At 38.8% G+C, this 22,976-nt stretch overlaps 1 protein-coding gene across 2 annotated transcripts in view; it reads left to right on the plus strand.

Annotated features, from left to right (window-relative positions):
- LOC127800262 (glucosidase 2 subunit beta) overlaps nucleotides 1-22,976 on the plus strand; it is an 80,744-nt gene that overhangs the window by 31,543 nt on the left and 26,225 nt on the right. For both annotated transcript variants that reach the window (XM_052334779.1, XM_052334786.1), the window contains 5 exons: nucleotides 1,971-2,210; nucleotides 4,702-4,898; nucleotides 7,913-7,999; nucleotides 8,076-8,168; nucleotides 8,275-8,340. In XM_052334779.1, the coding sequence (XP_052190739.1) occupies nucleotides 1,971-2,210; nucleotides 4,702-4,898; nucleotides 7,913-7,999; nucleotides 8,076-8,168; nucleotides 8,275-8,340 (683 nt within the window). The remainder of the gene's footprint in view (nucleotides 1-1,970; nucleotides 2,211-4,701; nucleotides 4,899-7,912; nucleotides 8,000-8,075; nucleotides 8,169-8,274; nucleotides 8,341-22,976) is intronic.

Consider the following 22,976-nt stretch of genomic DNA (forward strand, 5'->3'; position numbering starts at 1 on the left):
CCATCTAGGCAATATGAGTGATGCATTCCTGGTAGCTCATTGGTTGGAGTATTCTTGATATGTGGATCAAACGGGACAACATCTCTCGTTGCCATAGGAGGGGTGGTTTTAGAAATTTCTTACATAATAGAAGAGATTAATGGCTGATAAAGTAGTACAGTGCCCAAACAATACTGTGGCAATGAAGGAACACAATAGTTCGACCAGATCGAGGAGATAACAAAGGTAGGTCACTATGGCTCTGATACCATGTGAGAATTGAATGTATTTCTCATATATTTACACAAACAATACAACAGCTTTATAGGGTTGAAGACTTTACAACATAGGAAAGATTGACTGTACACAAATAGGAAAGTATCCTAAAACTGATTTAGCAATTTCTAAAAAACTAAAGATGTGATTAACTTCTAAGCTAAGGATAGTTTGATTAACAGATCTCTTTGAGATTCTAGTTGAACTTCCTTATCCTTCTTTTGGGAATTAACAATTATTGATAGTGATTTGAGTTTTCGAGTTTATTCTCGCGTTCTTTCTTTCGGGTTTTGCATCAAGTAAATTTATTAAATCAGAAATGAAAGTGAGAGGCTACAAGCTTAGTACAGTGAGAACACAAATGTGACTGTATCCCTTTACCATAAGTATCTCTACACCTATCACATCCCTTGCTCACACTGGTAACCTTACTGCTTGCTTTACCAAGTCTTTATCTTTTCTCGGCCCATGGATCTTCAACTCTTGTGCCACCAATAATCGTTCTCTTCTTCTATCCCATATTCAAACTTTGAAGTCTTTATCTCCTGTTACATTAGCTAATGGCTCTCACGCCTCAGTCGTGAGTATTGGCACAACATCACCCCTTCCTACTTTACCATTATCTTCTGTTTCTCTTCCTCAATCTGTTCTAGAAGCTCTTTCCCATCCAGTGTGGCGAGATGCTATGGCTGAAGAAATGTTTGCCTTACAGTTCACTGGGACTTGGGATTTGGTACCTCTTCCCAAGGGTAAGTCTCTTGTTGGTTGTCGCTAGGTTTACACTGTTAAAGTTGGGCCCGACGGCCGGATTGATCACCTTAAGGCTTGCCTTGTTGCCAAAGAATACACTTAGGTTTTTGGCCTTGATTATGGCGAAACTTTTTCTCCTGTTACTAAGATCTCCTCTTCGCCATTTCTTGTCCCTTGCTGCTATGTTTCACTGGCCTCTTCATCAACTGGATATCAAGAATGTCTTCCTTCATGGCAATTTATAGGAAGAGGTGTACATGGAGTAACCTCTTGGCTTTGTTGCTCAGGGAGAGTTTGGGCCGGTGTGTTGCCTTCGAAAATCCTTAAATGGCCTAAAATAGTTTCCTCGAGTTTGGTTTGGTCGATTTAGTTCAATTGTTCTTGAGTTTGAGTTAACTTGTAGTTGAGTTGATCATTTTGTTTTTAATCAATCTTAGTCTAGCTGCCACATTACATTTGTACCAAATTGGGCATGGTCAATATATATGCTCCAGCTTAAGGGGGAGTGTTAAATAAGACAAGGGGTATTAGTGTAATTAACTTAAAATGCTTGTATATATATATTCTCTTGTATTATACATTTTGAGATATACACATTATTTTATTCACAAATACAAATTAGTTGGAGAAAACATTTTATTTTCTTTCTGACAGCAGCTATTTTTTCTGACAATATAGGGAACTCCCATGATACCCCAAACATGCTCATTATAAAGTTCCACATCTCACCAGCCATTTACAAGAAATAAAGAGTTGATCTATTGTTTTTCCTGTTCCTGACACTTACAATACTTATTTGAAAGATTTTCCTTCTTCTAATTGGATTTTTAATGCCAAGAACTGTTGTATTTTAAATTTTTCGAATTTTGGAAATGCAAGTCTTTATTGCTGTATTTTAAATTCTGCCATTACCACAATCGTTTGCATTACTATTATTTTGTGTTTGTTCTGCTCATTTTGAGCAGATTGTTGTGATGGTAGCGATGAGTATGATGGTAAAGTGAAGTGCCCAAACACATGTTGGGAGGCTGGAAAAGTTGCCAGAGATAAGTTGAAGAAAAAGATTGCAACTTATCAGGAAGGAACAGCTCTGCGAAAGCAGGAAGTTGAAGAAGCAAAGCTAGCACTAGCCAAGGATGAGGCAGAGTTATCAAAACTGAAAAATGAGGAGAAAGTACTTAAAGGGCTTGTTGAACAGCTTAAGGGTATGTTTTTGTAGAGTCCGTTCCCTCATCCTTACCTGTTCATATGTTTTTGCTACATTCAACTTAACAGTGCTCCTCACCATCTACGTGAACCTAGTAACTGGAATTCCCTATTTTTTTTCTCAGTATGCATTAATTACTTGAAATCCAGTGATATTTACAAAGATTTTAAATAACCCATAAAAATGAAGACTAAAGAGTGACAGCAAAAACCATGGAATGTGGTAACTGAGAGTTTTTCAGGTGTGGCAAAATCATATTTACTGGGAACCTGGTTCATTTTTGGTTATGGTATGTGGATTCGAACTGGGTAAATTAGCATGCTAACTAATTTTGTGGCAGGGAGGGGGTAGGCTTAATTGGCTTGTTACATTTTATAGTTGTACTTGGGTTAACATTAGTTGCATTGATACTTATTATCGTAGAAGGTTTTTTTTTTTTTGTTTTGATTTCTTTTATTGTACAATTTATGCATTGAACATTTAGTTGGCATTGTATAGAGTCAAACTTTATGAAATTCATATTCGCTAGTTTAAACAAAGATTACAAAACAAAAATTACACATAAAATAATTAAAACTAAATAGCATAAGACTTTTAAGGCAAGCTTTCTTTTCTCTAATTTTTTATTTTGAAAATTATTCAGAGTTTAATTTTTTTCCTGAGTTTTAAATTGTTTTAATTTTGCTCCTACATGGCTTTGGATCCCTATACCCACAAAAGAATTGCACTTCAGAACATGTAATCCAAATCGTGGTTCTCATAGGAGGACCGAACTTGGTAACTGCGAAATTCTCTTAGTTGCACAGATAGTGGGTTTGACCTTGACTTGCTTTAATAATCCTTGAACTGATGTCATTTTTGTAGACTTCAGATTTATCCAATTCTTGTGGGGTGGACTCTTGAGGGTCTGTTCAATTGTAGAAATTGTATCCTATTTTTTGAAAATTATTTCATAGAAAACAGAAGACTAGAAAACATGTTTAAATGAGAGAGTTTTAAATAAAACACAAAAACTCTGTTTTATAATTTTTCAAATTTATACAATCTGTTAGAAAACATTTTTAGAATGCCTTTCACTACTTTCTTCATGAAAGTGGGGGGTTTTCTATTTACATAGAAAATATTTCTAGAAGGTTGTCTTAGGAAGAGCATCCAGCGTAAAATTTTGCCAAGTCAATTGACATTATGATTAAGTTTCCTGATAACATGATCCACACATTTTTACTTCACTTATATTTCATAAATTTGGTTTTCAATTTGCTTAACTTAAAACCTCTAGATTCTAAAGTGTTTCTCCATATCTTGTGTTCAAAATTTATGCTTTCTTTTGTCTCATCGAGCAACACAATGACATATTCAAATAACATACACCGAGGGATGTCTTCTTGGATATGTTTAGTGAGTTTATCCATTGTTGGGGGCTAAGAGAGAAGATTTTAAGGTAGATTCATGGAATTCAATTGCAATTGGAAATGTTCAATAACTCCCCCACATGTTTTAACATGGTAAATGCCTTCAATAACTTATATATTAGCAATTTGGACCTTTCCCCCCCCCCCCCCCCCCCCCCCCCCCCCTAAGATTCTCCATATGATTCTCTAGGGACTTTGTCAAGAAGTTTTTAATTCTGTAAAAACTACATTTAAATCCTTTTGTTTATCTATATATCTTTCCATTAGGCTTCCTGGCAAGTATATAGCTTCCAAAGGTAACCTACAGATCATGAAACAAAATTGGTTTTCAGTCACTTTTCTTTCTCTTCTTAACCTTTGCACAATCTCTCTTTCAAAATTTCTTAGTGTTGCTCATTAGCTTCATTTCTCTATTATTTTCACAACATTGATGTGCTTTTTATTCTTATAAATAGGTACTAAACTGATGTTCTCATATGAGATTCTTTTTGATTTAATGATCACATTATCTTGTTTGAGCATGTATGTCTATAGCACATGGAATCCCTATTTTCTTTAGTGTCACTGAGATGCTCAATAGCACTTGTTTCTCTACCTTTACTGAACAACTTTTGAGTACTCATTTCATCCCTCCTTGATCCCGCTGCATATACCAATACTTTATGGATTGTCTTTTATAGAATTCACTTGGTTCAAATTTCTTGTTTTCCTTCTCTTGCCTTAGTTTTTTTTTTATATATATTTCTTTCCCCATCTTTTGTGTTGAATTGTTGGTGTAAATTTTCATAAGTTTTTGACCTTGCTTTACAAACTGCCTTCTTTTCTTCTATTCTGGCCAAACTCCTCTGCAGGTTTTCTTCATTATGGCATGCATGTAAAGTCTTGAAGCAAACTATCTTAGTTTTGATTTTTTCTTGTATATCTACATTCCACCATGAAGACTCTCATTGGTTTAAGATTTCGTCCTTGACTCTCTTGGAACCATTTTTCCATATTTCGAATAGTAGGTAGCTATTTTAATGTGAAAGTTTTATTATCATTTTTAATATTGTTCACCTCTCTTTATCTATCATGTAGAGCACAAGGAACGTATAGAAAAAGCAGAGGAGAAAGAACGATTACAGAAAGAAAAAGAAGAGAAAGAAAAGAAAGAAGCCATGGAAGCTGAAAGGGCAAAAAATGAAGATGTGGATGAAGCTGCCAACCAAGGATTGCCTGTGGAAAGTACAGATCATGATAAAATTGGGCCGTTGGAGGACTCTCCTCTAGATCAGGTTAGCCAAGTTCTTAGTTAATTTTTCATGCCTGAAGTGGAGCTACACTTAAATCTGCATGAATTGCATCCATGTCTTTTAAATATATGATTTAGAATGATTTTTTTTTTTTTTTTTATGAAATGCTAATTTATTTAAAAATTTATTAGGATTAGGAATTTATTAATTTTTCAAGATTGAATATTTATTGTTTTTCGTAATTGGATTTTTTTTTTTATATCCTTCTCAGTTTCATGTGTGTGATTCTATATATTTCACATGTGAGGAATTGTTGTTGATTGGATTCAATAGATTAGGCCAAAAGCATATTTTTGCCCCTAAACTTTTACTTTTTTTCTTATGAAACTCTAAACTTTTCGTGATTCCAAATGTACCTAAACCGTGTAAAATAACTTATTTAAACACTTAGCTAGCGAGTGATACGCACGTGTGCTAACTTGGTAGTTTTTCAGCGTCTCCTTAGCTCCCCCCCCCTCTCTCTCTCTCTCTCTCTCCAGCGGCATCTTCTCATCTCCCTCTTTCTCTCTCAAGTGCCTCCTCAACTCCCTCTTTCTAGCTGTGTCTCCTCCGCCCCCTTTCTCTCTTTGGCGGCGTCTCCTTAGCTCCTAGTCCCTCTCTCCGACGATGTCTTCTTAGCTCTCTCTCTCTCTATCTAGCGAAGCTATAGAGCTCTTACTCAAGCAACTAGAGTAGCTAAGAGCAGAGGAGGAGGATCTGAAAAGGAAGAGGAAGGAGGAGAAGGCTAAAGCCAGAGTTGCTCGGACTCTACACATGGCTGATTGTGAAATTCTTCATCATCCTCATAATCAAGCAATGACAAAGAGAGAGAAGCTGAGGAGACGTCAGAGAGAGAGAGAGGGAGTTTAGGAGACACAGCTGGATAGAGAGAGGGAGACTAGAGATGTCGTCAGATTTGAGGTGACGCAGTTGAAGAGAGAGAGAGGGAGTTGGGGAGACGCTAGAGAGAGATAGGAGATGCAGCCAGAGGAGAAGCAGGAGACGTCGAAGAGAGGGGAGATGCAGCCGAAGAGAGATAGGGAGTTGAGGAGACGCCGTAGAGAGAGAGAGAGAGAGAGAGGGAGCTGAGGAGACGTTGGAGAGAGAGAGAGAGAGAGCCGGGGGGGGGGGGGGAGCTGAGGAGACGCTAGAAAATTTCCATGTCAACGCGCGTGCATATTACTTACTGGCCAAGTGTTTAAATGAATGATTTTGTATGGTTCAAGAGTGCATTTGGAACCAAGTTCAGGGTTCCACAAGAAGAAAGCATAAAAGTTCAAGGGAAAAATATGCTTTTGGCCATATAGATTATTTTGCTACCTCTCTATAATCTTTTTCCTCTCAAATTCTTCTTTTTCTCCCTAGTCTTCTTTGTTTGTCTGAGCTTCTCATTAGAGAATAGTTCTTTGATAAAACAACAACAACAACAACAACATATTCAGCCTTTATTCCACTATGTGGGGTTGGCTACATGAATTCTAGACTTCCATGTATTTCTATCTTTTATCATATCTTTATTGAGATCCATACACTTCATATCAAACTTTAATGTCTCACTCAAAGTCTTCTTAGGTCTGTCTCTACCTCTTTTTTTGATTAATTGTTTCATTTCATCAACTCTTCTCACATGAGCGTCTCTTAGTCTCCTTCTCACATGACCAAACCATCTTAGTCTAGTCTCTCTCATCTTCTCCTCTATTGGCACTACTCCTATCTTATTACGAATAATTTCATTTCTAATTTTCTCTTTTCTTGTATGGCCGCACATCCATCTTAACATCCTCATCTCCGCTACACTCGTCTTTTGCTCATGTTGGTATTTGACTGCCCAACATTCTTTGATATTTTAATTAATTTAGGGATACCAGAAGTAAGAACTTACAAGAAGTTTGGTAGGAGTTTTAAGAGATGGTATTACCTTGTGACACAATATCACCTCCTTTGGTATTTGAAGTAGGATTAACTTAGCCTTGGGCAAAAAATTCTTTGTCCCCGTCTCCCCCCCAGCCATAAATTAATTTCTCGAGTGGGATTAAAAGTGGATCCATTCAATTCCTTTCCTGACGTGATTTTGATTTCATTTACTTGTTGGTTATGGTTATGCAGGTAGACATGAGAGGGGATGGTTTCTTCAGTTTTGATGGTCTCTTTTCTCTCTGTTTTCTTTTGTTCTCTGCTTTTTTTCTGTCTGCCCTTTTCTTCTGTTTGTCCCTTCTTAATTCCCCTTCTGTCTGTTTTTTCCTCTTTGATGATCTCTTTGGTGTACAGTTATAAATCACTCTTATCTTCTTTTGTTCTGCTTCATATAAAACTGAAACGTTTCTGCTGACTAAATCATATTAAAAGCAAACTTAATTCCTTGCCCAGATCAAAATGTAAGAGATATGCTACAGATCAACCCCTTTCAAGTACGCCAACCTAGGGTGCCTGATTGTTCTCATGTCCAACAGAGTGGTTTTGGGAACAAATGACTGGAATCACTTATCAAGAAAAAAGATGCTGGCCGAGACTTTGACTATGCCCCATGTCCAAAAATTCCATTGTTATTAATTGTTTACTAACTTTTCCTCACCCCCCAAAAATATAAGAGATTAAAGGTGCTAAATTGTATCTACCTGATGAGCAATCACCATTGTTTTTTCTAGCAATTGATGGGATGCTTTCACCAAATATTTTCTAGGAGTTTCTTTTGTGGTATATCTATTATTTACCTTGGTAGAAAAGGAAATAAATTTTTTTGGGGAGTGGTATTAGTAATTGTATGATTGGTGTGGTAGAATCTATGTAACTGACTCCATCTAGTGGGATTAAATATTGTCCCATTAAATGAATAGTATTTGGGGCTAGTTTGGAATTTAATATTGTCCATGATTTTCTTAGAAATCTGCATCTCATTGTCATACCTTAAATTCAGGTGACATCTAACTGCCCAAACAGCTTAAGCTGCAGTCTCCATAATCTCTTTTACTGCTTTTTTTTTCTCTCCCTTGGCTTTTACATTGCATAACTTCTAACAGGATGTAGAACACCCCAATGACTTTGTAAATGGAGTTGAACATACTGATAATTCTGGAAAAGGACTTCCAAAGAGTGAAGTACAAGAGGTAACAAAAGACATTCTTTTGTTGCACATATGTTTTTCCCTCTTCTCTTGGTTCTCACTTTTCACAGCTCTTATAGGATATCAAAGAACACTCCAATGAATTCCTACATGAAGTAGAACGTACAGATAACTCTGGAAATGAAGAACTTGCAAAGAATGAAGTACAAGAGGTGAATAAGTAATTCATGAATGAAGAAGTTCTTCTGTGAACATAATTTTATTGATGTTATATTGCATATAAGATGCTGACGTGTTGGATCTGTATGCACATTATAGGGTTCTGTGAAGAAAGATGAAGAGTCTCCAATTTCTCATGAATCTGATCCTGCCATTATAAGCACGGTATCTACTGAACATAGCATGAAATTGAATTTAAATTCTCTATTAAGCACCATCTGAAAAATTATAGTTTTACATCCCATAACTTTACTCTCTGCTCATCTCAGTATTCTAAGTTAATTAAATACAGAATTTATTTAGTAAAACTTGTTATGTATCTCGAAAGAAGAAATCTTGGACGTTGCTAATGATCTTTCTTAAAATCAATTGTTAAATCAGAAAGAAATCTTGGACGTTTTTTTGTTCCAAGTCTATTTAACAAAGTACATTGGGCATAATTTTCTATTGCCTTGAAGACACTTAAAAACTGCTTGGATTGAATCTCATTCTGTATCTGAATTATGGATAGGTGATGATAAAACTTGGATCTTAATGCCTGAGCATTTTGGTGATCCTGCAAGTATAAAACTTGTTGCAGAATTGCTTGTCTACATATAACAACATTGGACTACTTATTAAATTTTTTGTATATATATCAATTAGATTAAAAAAAAAATCTTGGGTATCCTTTTATTTTATTTTCGTTTTTGAAGGTGGTGCTGCAAAGAAAATATAGCCAAATCAATTAGAGAGAATTGATTGAGTTGAGGCCCAAAGTGTCAAATTGGAGCTTAGTTCTTGAAAATTGTGTATATTCAGCATTCATTATTTTCTTTTAGCCTGTAGGAATGAACGCGATCAAATATACTACTTAGGTGATTAATATAATTAGACTTACATCAACTAGTTTGCTTTCTTTACGTCCTTGTTGAGATTATCAATCTTTATAAGTCTGGACTAAATAGTTTAAATTGAAAATTGGTAACTGTCTTACATTAAACCATCAATATGCATATGTTCTTGTGATTGATTTAATTTTGGGCAATAAAGCACTATCATGTGCAAAAAGTGAGTGTAAGGGAGATGAGGATGTTATGATGGATGGCCATACAAGAAAGACAAAATTAAAAATGAGGTTATTTGTAATTATGTCAAATTGTCTCTTATTGAAGATAAGATGTGCGAGATACAATTAAAATAATTTGGTCATGTGAGAAGAAGATCAATAGAGGCTTTGTTGGATTTCAGTGAAGAATCCTGCCGATTTCATAAAAATCCTATTAGGATAGTCCTACTTTAGGAAGTTGCCATGTTTATGATTGTTAACTGTTCTTTTATGATTCTCAAAATCAGTCCTATAATTAAGTAGACTAATTATAGATACTACAACTGTATATATCAATTAGTCCTATGGTTTAGTAGACTAAATATAGGAAGTTCTGCTGTATATGTTTGACTGATATTTGATGAATAATATTATTAGAGAATTTCTCTTCCAATAATTCTCTATTCATGGTATCAGAGCAACTGATCCCTATGGCTGAAATCTTTCAATTTTCACCCTTCAAATCATAGAACTCTAAGCTGCATGTCATGGCCGGAAATCCACCAATGGTAACAACTGGTGAATCATCTACAATTGATTATGTTCCAATTTGGGTGGCACAGATGTCTACTATTCCATCAACCTTTGATAGCCATTCTCTGCAGATTACTCAGTACAAACTAAATGGAACCAATTTTAGATAATGGTTTGAATCGATTTTGCTAGTCATCAAGGGCAAATGAAAGGTTGGGTATCTTACAGGAGCAACATCTATGCCTAATGTTAAAGCAGCCACCTATGGTACTTGGGAGGTTGAAAACTCTATTGTCATGGCTTGTTTAATCAACTCAATGGATCCCAAGATCGGGAGGACATATCTCTTCTACAAAACGACTAAAGCAATTGGGAAGCTGTCCGAGAGATTTACTCAGATATGGAAAACACTGCACAATGTTTTGAGATTAGATCTACAATTCAAACAATAAGACAAGGTAATCTCACAGTCACTAAGTATTACAATGTTTTGACTAAGTTGTGGCAAGAAATGGATCTGTTCTACCAAATTAGTTGGGAATGTCTTAATGGTGGAGTGAAGTATAGTCAGATGTTGGAAAAAGAATGAGTCTTTGACTTCCTCCATAGACTCAACACTGAATTGGATGAATTTCGAGGTAGACTACTTGGTGTTAAACCTCTTCCATCCATTCAAGAAGCCTTTGCAGAAGTTAGGCAAGAGGAAAGTTGAAAGAAGGTAATGCTAAATCCATCATTGTATTCTAACAATGATGTGAGCTCTCAGAATTCAGCTCTTGTTACCACAAAAAGAAAGAATACTATATCACGACGTAGTGAGTTACAAAAAGACTAACAATGGTGTGCAACAGGCCATATCATACAAGAGATACATGCTGGAAGATCCATGGTAAACCAGCTAATTGGAAACCTCAAAGTTAAAGGAAGTCAAAAACAATCCTCCTACATGGCAGATTAAAAAATTGAGAAGTCCACTAATTTGAATTTGTCCACAGTTCAGTTAGAACTCTTGCATCAACTACTAAATCAGACGAAGATGTCAAAAATGTCTAATTTTATAGAGGTTCATAAACCAACAGCATCCCTTACCAAACAAGGTAATACAAAATAGTCCTTGCACTCTCAGAAACTTGCTACAAATTGCTTGATTGTAGATATAGGTGCCTCAGATCATATGACAAGATCATTGAATGCCTTATTAACCTATAAGGCATGTTATCGAGATATAATTGTGTTATGGTCCATTGTAGGGTATGAGACTTGTCCCACATTGGAAATTCAAGCTTCTAGTGTGGGGTTTATAACCTCTTGGGCACCTTCCCCTTAATGGCTACCTTTTGAGGGTGAGTTCTACCCAAGGGTTGTAACAGTGATATTAGAGCCGGCCCCATGGCTCCTAGTGCAAGCGAGCGGTGACAGAGGTGATGCCGACATTACAGTGTTCGCTTGGGACTAGCAGTGGTTAGTGCACAGCCTGCCGTTGTGGGCGTCGGGCTACAGAGTGTGGCGGTATGTTATGGTCCATTGTAGGGTATGAGACTTGTCCCACATTGGAAGTTCAGGATCCTGGTATGGGTTTATAATCTCTTGGGCACCCTTTCCTTAACAGTTAGCTTTTGAGGATGAGTTCTACCCGAGGCTTGAAACAAATTGTCTCAGTGGGTAATGGTGCAGTATCTCCGGCTATAGGACAAGGATCAATTCATTTGGCAAAGATAACCTTGAAATTTGTTTTACATGTGCCAAAATTAAAATGCAATTTATTATCTATTAACAAGCTGACCTGGGACATGAATTGTATGGAGACATTTTTTTCATCTCACTGTAAATTTTAGGACATGTCTTCGGGGAGGGCGATTGGCAGTGCTAAGGAGAAGGATGTCTTTTGTTACTTTTAAGGACCTTGCAATTCCTCTATATCTAGGTTACTCAATAAATCGTCTTTTTATGCTATTTCAAATTCTGAGATTATGTTATGGCATAAGCGTTTAGGACATCATAATTTTAGCTATCTTAAAGCATTTTATCCTCATATTTTTATCAATAAAGAAAGATATTCTTTTCATTGTAAGCATTGCATCCTTGCTAAAAAGTCTTGAATGACTCATCCTATTCATCCTTACAAACCTTGCAAACCATCCCATTTGATTTATAGTGACATCTGGGGACTGGCAAGAACACATAGCTGTTAAGCCTTGGATCGGAGGCTTGAACAATGCGGTAAATATAGTAGCCGTAGGAATTTGAATTGAGTGAGGGAGAGAGAATTAAAAATGGGAGGGAGAATTGAGGGAGAGATTGGAGGGAAAAGAATTATGCCCAATTCATTCATAATTCCCATCCTCGGCGCCTAATTCCTTTTATAGGTTGCCTTCGATTATAACCCTCCATGTACAAGCGGCCCACAACTATAACCGCAAAGTACTACAATAGCTTATTACATGCATTCATCTAATTACAGCCTTACCCCCAGCCTACTTATTGCAATTATACCCCTTGTCTGCCCTTGGGTCGTGACAAATTTTCCCCCCTTTGAAGCCTTTCTTGTCCCAAAAAAAGGATTAGGAGATGAGTTGCTCGGGGGTATTGTTTCAGTCAGTGATCTAAAAATCGGCCTAGGCCCGACTAGGAGCGAAGCGGCCGTTGGTTGCCGCAATTATGGCCTAATCGGCCTTCTTAGGCGTTGGCCTAGCTAATCGGTACCGGGTGGCGCCTAGTCGGCCAAGGGGATTGCCTAGTCGCATGAAACGCCTGGGCCGATTATGGCCTAATCGGCTGCTAATCCATTTTGTATGTTAGGTTTTTTGTTTCCCTTTACCCATTTTCTCTCTCGCATACTGCCGTCAACTATCTCTTGCGGAGTTGCTGTCATCACTTGCCCTTTCTGTCTCAGCCTCTCTTGTTGCACACCGCTGCCGCCAATCTCTTCTTCGAAAGCTCTCTCTGACATAGCTAGTTGTCTCTCTTGGCCCCTTGGTCACTGCCAGTAGACGTCTCTCTCGCAGCTGTTCTTCCTTCGCCCTCCAGTAATAGCCATCACCCGTTTATATATATAATTAGTTTATATATATAATATTAGTTTATAATTTATATATATGTATCAGTTTATATATAATATAAGTTTATATATATATAAACTTTTTTTTAAGTTATATATATATATAAACTTATATTATATATATAATCTATTTATATATATCAAAAATTAAAAAAAAAAGAACAACAGTTTGCCTAGGCCCTGCCTATGCGCTAGGCCCTAGACTGGTGCCTGACTAGCGCCTAACGCGTTTTAAAAAACTAGTTTCAGTAAATCTGTAAGGTACTCCCAAGTAGTGTTGTTCGGATGTAGGTGGCTCCATTGGATAAGTACCTCTATTAAGGACAGTGTGTTCTTGTATGTAATCCTCTGGTCCACTATAGCTTGGGGCTCCATAGTCACTTTTTGGTCCTCATCTACTGTGGGAAGGTTTTGGCTGGTAGTGGCTGCAGGTTCCACTGCCTTCTTGAGCAATGATACGTGGAACACCGGGTGATTAGTGTTCCCTTCTGGCAATTGTAGCCGGTAAGCTACCTTGGTCACCTTGGCTAGTACTGTATAGGGTCCAAAATACTTAAGGCTCAGTTTAGATACCGGGGTCGTTGAAAAGGAATATTGGAGAAACCTCTTAACCTTTAGGTAGACCTTGTCCCCCACATTGAACTCTCGGACACTTCTTCCCCTACCCGCCACTTGCTTCATTCTGTTTTGAGCTGTTGCAACCTCCTTCAATAGCTGTATCATATTCTGGCATTGTCGTAGATAATCCTCTACTCCAGATGCATTACTAGGAGCATTCATCAGGGCTGGTTGGGTGGGAGCCTTGTAACCAAATAGTGCTTCGAATGGAGACCTTTTTAGGGCACTGTAGTGGCTAGAATTGTACCACCACTGTGCCATAGACAACCATTGGTTCCAACTCCTAGGCTTGGTAAAGCACATACACCTTAGATAAGACTCCAAGCACTGATTTACTCTCTCTGTTTGTCCCTTGGTCTTCGGGTGGTAAGCCGTGGACATATGTAATCCTACTCCCAATCCTTTAAACAACTCTTGCCAGAAATGGATGGTAAAAATCTTATCTCGGTTAAACACTATTGATTTGGGAACCTTGTGTATCTTTGCCACAGCATCTAAGAATTGTCTCGCCACATCTTGGGCCGTGAATGGGTGAGTGAGACTCAAAAAGTGAGCAAACTTGGTCAATCTATCCACAATCACCATTATTACATCCTTGCCTTCTGACTTAGGTAGCCCTTCAATAAAATCCATAGATATCTCCTCCTAAGCCTATTCTAGAATGATCAGTGGTTGTAATAAGCCTAGTAAGGCCACATGTTCATGCTTGCATCTCTGGCAGGTAGGGTAAGCTAATACAAACTCCACTACTTCTTCTTTAGTCTTGGCCAAAAGAAGAGTTGTCTTACTTTGTAATAAGTAGCTCCAATTCCCAAGTGGCCCCCTAGGGGTGAATCATGGAGGGATTGTAGAATTTTGCTTCTTACTCAATCATTTCCCACTACTATTCTTCCCTTGTATTTGATCAATCTATTTGACAGTATGTATCCCCTACTCCCCGTTGGTTCCACGGCCAATTGCTCCTGCAACTCCTTAAGCCACTCAGTGTGCTGATAACTGTCAGTGATCCCCTTCACCCAATCCGGAATCATGGCAGTGATGACATTACAACAGACCCCTCATTCCCTTCTCGATAGTGCATCAACTACTCTATTCTCCTTCCCTTACTGGTAGTGGATTGTGTAATCCAACCCAAGCAGCTTGGATACCCTTTTCTTCTGCAGCTGGTTATGTAGCCTTTGTTGTAAAAAGTATTTAAGGCTCTCATGATCGGTCTTTATTATGAAATGGTTACCCTCCAAGTGGTGCCTCCACTTATCTACTACCACCAAAACCGCTAATAACTCCTTATCATAAACACTTAGTCCCATATACTTTGGGGCTAAGGCCTGGCTGATGTATGCTAACAGTCTTCCCTCCTGCATGAGCTACCCCCAGATTACTAGCATTTGTTTCCACCACGAAAGTTTTTTGAGAAATCTGGCAGGGCTAAGACCCGTGCTTAAATCATGGGCTCTTTTAGTGTTGTGAATGCTGCTTCTGCCTTGGGACTCCACTGGAATTTATCCTTCTTGAGCAATTTCGTAAAGGGTTTACTGATTACCCCATAATGAGAGACAAACCTCCAATAATACCTTGTCAATCCCAAGAAGCCCCTCAATTCCCTCACCGTGGAAGGCCTAGGCCACTATCATGGCAGATATCTTTTTCGGGTTTGTACTAACACCTTCACCCGAGATCAAGGCCCCAAGTATTCCGCCTCCTTCTTGGAAAATAAACAATTAGACATTTTAACATAAAATTGATTGATTTTAAGGATCTCAAAAGCTATCCTTAGGTGGTTTAAGTGTAGCTCTAGGTTAAGGACTATATATGTGTAACATCCCGCATCGAGCGATAGGAAGGACCGGAACAACTTACCCTGATGGGCTTACGCGAACTTCTCAGGGTGTCACCCATCCTTGAGTTTTCCCAGCTCAAACACGCTTAACCCCGGAGTTCTTTACTTACATTCAACTCAAAAGGTATCCAGCTGGTGTTGTTTCCTTTCTTACACTATCCTCGATATATACTAACTTCTCTGGGCTCTTGGGGTATTACATTCTCCTCCCCTTGAGCACATGACGTTCTCGTCATGCGACCTTACAATCGGTCCCAGATCTCCCCCCTTTGCATGGCCGATGTGGGATTCACCTAAGATGCCTACACGCACCCCCCTTAGGGACTCAGCGTCCTCGCTGAGATTTGCCCCACCACCGTGCTCAGAGGCTCGAGGGTTGGCTCTGATACCACCTGTAACATCCCGCATCGAGCGATAGGAAGGATTGGAACAACTTACCCTGATGGGTCTACGTGAACTTTCCAGGAGGTCACCTATCCTTGAGCTTCCCCAGCTCAAGTACGCTTAACTCCGAAGTTCTTTGTCTACATTCAACCCAAAATGTATCCAACTGGTGTTGTTTCCGTTCTTATACTATCCTCGATATATACTAACTTCTCTGGGCTCTTGGGGTATTACAATATGAGTATGTCATAAAAAAATACCAATATGAATTTCCTTAGGTAGGGTGCAAACAGTTGGTTCATCAGAGTTTGGAAAGTGGTAGGGGCATTGATAAGTCCGAAGGGCATTACCAAGAATTCATAGAGGCCTTGATGGGTACAGAAGGCTGTTTTTTGGATATCAGTAAGGTGCATGCAGATTTGATGGTATCCCGATCTCAGGTCTAGTTTAGAAAAAATGGTTGCTCCATGTAACTCATCCATCAAGTCTTCTATGATAGGTATAGAGAATTTATTCTTGATGGTGATGTCATTTAACTGGCGGTAATCCACACAAAACCGCTAGGTCCCATCCTTTTTCTTTACTAATAGGACTGGGGAGGCGAATGGACTCTGGCTAGGTTGAATCATGGAAGTTGAGAGCATTTGTTGCACTTGTTTTTCGATCTCAGATTTTTGCACAGGTGAATAACGGTATGGCTTGACATTAACTGGTTCAGAATTGGGTTTAAGGGTAATGGAGTGGTCTAAGGTTCGCTTAGGAGTGAGTGAGGTAGGCTTAGCAAATAGATCCTTAAATCGAGTCGAGAGTACATGGAGGGAGTCTAGTGTAGTTACCTCATCTTGGGGCACTCTTCTTCTTCTATCTCCATGGCTTGAATAGAGAATAGCTGGGAGATTTGAACCTTCCTCGTCTTCCACAACTTTTGTAGCCGTTTCCCCGAAATAAGCTTGCATTCCCTAGTTTCTAGACTCCTCGCCAGGGTTAGTTTTTCACCATCCACATCTACTGTAACTTCCAAGTTGTTGAAATCAAATGTCAGAGGACTAATCGTCCTCATCCAATCAAACCCCAAGACAATATCACATCCTCCCAATTCTAGGACCCTTAGATCCATTGAGAACTCTTTCCCTTGCATGAACCACCTGAAGTCAACACACCTGTAGTGGCTGTACATTCGGTTACCATTGGCTACAGTGACCGACAATGGGGTAGTGACCCTCAATTCACACTTCAGGGCAGTGGTAGTGGCCTTATTTATGAAGCTGTGTGTGCTATCATTGTCTATAAGGACCATTAGCCTCCTTTTTCTTGCTTGTCCCCTAACTTTAATGATCTTCCCCGTGGGTTCCCCTTTAGAGCATGGAAAGATATCTCCCCTTCCTTATCTTCTACTTCTACTTCCTCCACTATTTCTACAACCCCTTCATTGTCTTCCCCTTCATCATTATCCTCCCCTTCTTCTTTACCTTCCATCTTCAGTAGCTGTCGTTTGCACTGGTGATTGGGACCATACTTATCACCACATTTGTAGCAGAGTCCCAACTACCTTCTTTGTTCCATTGTAGCCCCTTTCACCCCATTATAATTGGTCCTAGGGGGTCCCAATGCTAATCCAACATTCATCCCCCTTGAATTCATCCCCATAGGCTGTGGAGGGTTCATGCCACTACTAAACCATGCCTTGCCTTTACCAAAAATGGCTTCTAGCGTCAATTCCTGTAACCTGGCCTTCTTCGCCTCTTACCTAATGGTGGTAGGCATCATCATCATGGCCATTGATTGTAGTTCTCCTCTCAAGCCACTCACGAAATTAGATATGAAGTATTGTTCCGTGAGATGTGGTTGTGCATTCCACATTAAGGCCCTCAATTCTTCAAACTTATCCAAGTATTCAACCACCAACCTTGTCTGCTTCAACATCTTGAATTCTTCAACCACATCAGACATGTTCTTCTCCTCAAACCTCACACACAACTCTTCTGCAAAATCATTCCATCCAGCCTTCACTTCTCTTGCCTTGGTCCAACCCTGGTACTAGGCGTTGGTAGTATCATTGAGATACGCCGATGCCATGGTGATCCTCTGCACCTTTGGGACATTATACAATTGAAAAAATCTCTCGCATCGACGAATCCACCGCCTAGGCTTGGATCTGTCAAACAGGGGAATCTCTAAACGAGGCATAGGTGTGTGGACAGTAACATGAGAATTCAGGCCTCTTACTGACGGTCTTGTGTCCGCCTCTGATGGTTCACTTGGTTCTGCTAATCTGTTTGGTCATGGAAGTATCCCATGGCTGAATTGATTGGGATTCGTCGTCGACCGTGGTAGAAATTCAGGCGGTAGCTTGAATTGTGGAAGGGCAGAGAGCATATTGAATATGCTGTGAATTCTCTGCCCGTATTGGTCGATAATCTCCCAATGTTTCTCTAATTCCCGTTGCATAACTTCTCTGGCATTGGCTTGATCTTCTCCACCTTGAGCAATTGCTTCGTGAGTCTAGTTCATTTCGAACTCCAACGCCTCCATGTGCATCTCCAACTGCTTCATGCGCGTGCCTTTTGCCATTGATCCCACTCAAATTGGTTCCGCCTTCGATCTTCGAGGACGACCGACTTTGATACCAAAATGTTAAGCCTTGGATGAGAGGCTTTAACAATGCGATAAATATAGTAGTTGTAGGAATTTGAATTGAGGGACGAAGAGAGAATTAGAAATGGGAGGGAGAATTGAGAGAGAGATTAGAGGGAAAAGAATTTGAGAGGGAAAGAATTATGTCCAATTCATTCATAATTCCCATCCTTGGCGCCTGATTCCTTTTATAGGCTGCCTTCAATTATAACCGTCCATGTACAAGCGGCCCATTGCTATAACCGCAAAGTACTATTGTAGCTTATTACATGTATTCATCTAATTACAGCCTTACCCCCAGCCTACTTATTATAATTATACCCCTTGTTTTCCCTTGGGTCGTGACAGAACACATAGCCTAACAAGCACTCGTTGGTTTATCACCTTCATAGATGATCGTACAAGGGCTTGTCGGGTATTCCTCATGAAAGAAAAATCTCAAGCTAGTGTTGTTTTCAAAAAATTCCATAAAATGGTTCTCAATGTGTTTCAATCCTCAATCCATGTTCTTTGTTTAGACAATGGCCAAGAGTATTTCTCAAATGCAGTCAACCATGATCTAGCCGAACAAGGAATACTTCACCAAAGTTCTTATCCTTACACCCCTCCACAAAATAGGGTGGTAAAACGGAAAAATTGCCATCTTCTTGAAATTGCTCGCTCCATGATATTCGCGAGTTCTGTTCCGAGCTTGTATTGGGGGGAAGCAATACTTACAGACTCCTATCTCATTATCGCCTTCCTTCAAAGGTTCTTGCATTTTGAACTCCTTTGAGTACCTTGATTTTTTCCCTCGCACTAGGATCCTTAATTCTCTTCCACCAAAAATCTTTGTTTGTACTATTTTTGTCCGTAGTCATATGTCACATTCCTAGGGTTGAGACTAGAATTTAGGGAAAATTGGAATGAGAGAATTGAAAGGAGGGAAAGAAATTAAGAGAAAAGGAGAGAGAAATCAGAGAGAACCGAGAGAGGGATAGAGAGAATTAGAAGGAAATGATTTCAATCTTTTTTCACAATACATTGCATCCTCTTCCAAGTAGCCCTTTTATAGGCATAGTTGGCTTCTAACTGAATTCAGAACAGCACCCATGTACTTCTAACAAATTACAAAATATCTCCTAACAAACTATTGCAACCCTATTACAATATTGCCCCTCTATTGCTTCTAAGGTCATGACAATTCCCCCTTCCTTAAGAGGTTTCTTGTCCCTAAGAAACTTATTATCGTTGAGTTGCTATTTCTTCATCCAATTTCCATTTTCACTGTCTGTTTAATCTCTCTTTTTCTCTTTCGCCTTCTAGGCCCATTCCTCTTTGCTTTTATGTTCCTTTTCTTTTGCTTTTCCTGCACTAGTAAAAGGTTGTCTTTGTAGATCTCCATGCGAAGGCTCTCTTTTCCCATTGATTTGTAAGTCCCAACAATGTCTTGGATCTTCATACATGAACTATGCCGGTGCATGGAAGCAATTAGTAGTTCAACAACCACCTTTTCTTTCAACATCTTCCCAACTGCAACAACCCAATTCACAAAGGTTAATTGCAGCCCATGGCCAAGCTCAATCTTGTCTCCCCCATGAATCAAAAGTTTGACTACACTCTGTCATGACCTTAGAAGCAATAGAGGGGCATTATTATAATAGAGTTATAATTTTTTATTAGGAGATATTTTGCAATTTGTTAGGAGCACATGGTTTCTGTTAGGAATTCACTTAGCAGCTAGCTATGCCTATAAAAAGGCTACTTGTAAGTGGATGGCAAATCAAGTGAAATGAGATTGAAATCCTTCCTTCTTAATTCTCTCTATCTCTCTCTCGGTTCTCTCTAATTTTCTCTCCCTTTCTGCTAATTTCTCTTTCTCCTCCAATGCTATTATTCTGATTTCTTCCCTAATTCCAATCACAACTCTAGGAAACTCTAGGAATGTGACACACTCCTATTTAGTTGTGGAGAATCTCCCATCAACCTCATAGGTATTATCACCAAATGCTTAGTGGAATGTTGTTTGACTACTTCCACTGCTACTGCGACAACCTAGGCCTGGACTTCAGTGTCAAAATTTGCATACTGGATAGGGAAAGTATCCTTTCTAGCCAAAACTAATCTTCTGACACTGTCATGGCGGTGTTTGGTGCTTAGAATCTCCTCATTGAATATATCATTCACAACTTTGTCATAATCACTGGGATCTTCTGAATTATGCATTGTTTGCGGCTTATTGTCTAACAATTCATATTCCATTCGCAGAGGCAAAGCATGTTGGAGTAATTCAACGGCAGGTGGAAGATCTGTAGGACTTGGGGACATCAAGTATTGTAACAAGGATACCGGATCTGGAAATTCAGCAACCTATGTTGGAGGAAGTTCCCCCTTCTGTTTAAGATCAAAAAGAACAATATGCCTTTCCATAGTAGATAAAATTAGGGGCCATAGCTCAAGGAGGACAACCCTTAAGTTGTACCTGTCAGCCTTTTCATCAATCTTTGGCCACTTTTCGTCAATTTCTGGTGTAGAGAAAAAATAGGTACTAACTTGGTCAATATGATCTAAGGAAACTCCTCCCATTTCTGTAGGATCTGGATCTTGGTTCACCTCATCTTCGGCCTGACTATTAGTCGACATCACCAATGAATCAATGTTTTGTTCCCATGCGACTTCATCATGACTTATTGGCTGTCCTTTAGATTTCTTGGCAATTGTAATAGGATTCATTTCAACGGATTTCTCCTCCAGTGGAGCCTCAATAATTCCTCTAGTAGCTGCCCTTCCTCCATTGTCATCTTGAATGGCCTGTTCCATTTTAGGTCTTTCCTCATGTTAGGATTTGCATTAGTTAAACATTCTAATCTTGGGAGAGGGCCTTAGAATGTAGTTGGGAATAATTTTGTATGTTTATATTTTATGTATTTAAAACATAACAGAAACTAACTTTTAAAAGTTAGTACCGGTAGTCCCTATTATTTCGTTAATTACATTTTAGTCCTTGTTTGTAACCGCCTTTATCTCTTATAAATAGAGGCAGATAGGTCCTCGGACAGGGCATTTAGCATTCATTCTTTCTGTTTTTATCTTGCACGGGCTCTAGAGAGAATTGAGAGAGAGTTTCACTAGGTCCTTGTATTCTCCAAGAGGGAGGGCTATTGTTCATAGCCAAGAGTGTGCGAGGAGTGCTGTATCCTATTGCTTTCTAGTGGATTTTGTCAAGCATCGTCTCTCTGGATGTAGGGCATTTTATGCCTGAACTAGGATAAGTTCTTATCTCTTTTACTTTTTGTTATTGTTTTTGATTTACTCTAATATCTATTAGTCTATTTCTGTTCCTATTAGGTGAGATTTGGCTGTGAGAGAGTGGGGTTTCTTGTGTGATAATCGGTCCTAGATTCAACACCTCACTTCTTGCAACAACCAATCCTAATCTTAGCGCTTTAACAGTCTTATGAATACTTCCAATCTGTTGGCTGCTCTTAGTATAATTGTTAGGTTGTCGTTTGTGCTTTCTAGAAATGGCTTCCAATGCCGTTTTGTGCAATCTCACCCTCTCAGCTGCTTGTTCTACCATGGCAAGATACATTATTTCCACAATAGGTCTCAATGCATCTTTAAGACCATCAATGAATTTCAACACAAAGAAGATTCCTTCAAGGTCGGGTGTGACTTGAGCATCAACTTTTTCAATTCCTCTCAAATCTGACCTTGTAATTCATTATAGATCCTTCTTGTTTTAGGTTATTGAATTCTTCGTTGCCACTCTCATCTCCCATTTGATTTAAGGAAGCAGAATATTCCTTAGAAAAACATTCAGTTGGAATACTTAACATGAAATTTATGTGAAAATAGAATCAAAAGGTCGCCTAACTTTCTACCGACATCCTTGATTACTTTCCTCGTTGCATCACATTCTTTCTTGAATGTTTTCCCAAATGGCAGGGCACTTTCAGGAAGTCCTTTGGCCATCTCGATAGATTCAATCCTTGAAAATTAACTTCCGTAAATCAACCTATTCCGATACAATCTTTATGAGAGTATGATCGGTTTTTGTTGCTGCCAAGAATTGATCAGAAATTGCCTGGATCTATATTCAGTATTCTAAAAGGCGCTAGGTGCTAGTCGGGCGCCAGGCAAAGGCCTAGCGCTTAGGGCGCCTAGGCGGGGCCTAGGAAAATTGCTGTTTTTTTTTTTTATTTTTTAATTTTGTGATGTAATTTGATGTTATTTTCAATTAAATTAAAGTTGAAAAGCATCAATAATGCAACATAAACCAATAATACAACAATAATGGAATGACAAATGAAATATAGAATGAAGCATGAGAAAACAAATTGTTGTAGATTAGTTCTAGATTCAATAAGACAAAAGCAACAATAATGCAACATAAACCATACTTGAAGAATCTAAATATCTAACTATCTAATTAGACTTCTTCCTCTCCATATTCTTCCAACACATGATCTTCATCAGACTCAAAATCAAATTCATTGAGCTCTTGCTCATCTTCTTCTTCTTCTGATTGGAAATCATCTTCATGAAGCTCTGTCATCCTAGAACTTCTTCGAGGTTGAAGTATCTCATTTGCTCTGGATGCTTCCCCAATCACTTCCCTTGTAAGCCTCGTACCAAGTTCAATTTCTTCATCATCTCCTCCTTCAACAATCCATCCTTGTGCATTGCTGGCATCACTAGCAAGTAATACATCAACATTCATTTCC

Source organism: Diospyros lotus, chromosome 1 (genome assembly GCF_014633365.1).
Source record: "Diospyros lotus cultivar Yz01 chromosome 1, ASM1463336v1, whole genome shotgun sequence".
Taxonomy (NCBI): domain Eukaryota; kingdom Viridiplantae; phylum Streptophyta; class Magnoliopsida; order Ericales; family Ebenaceae; genus Diospyros; species Diospyros lotus.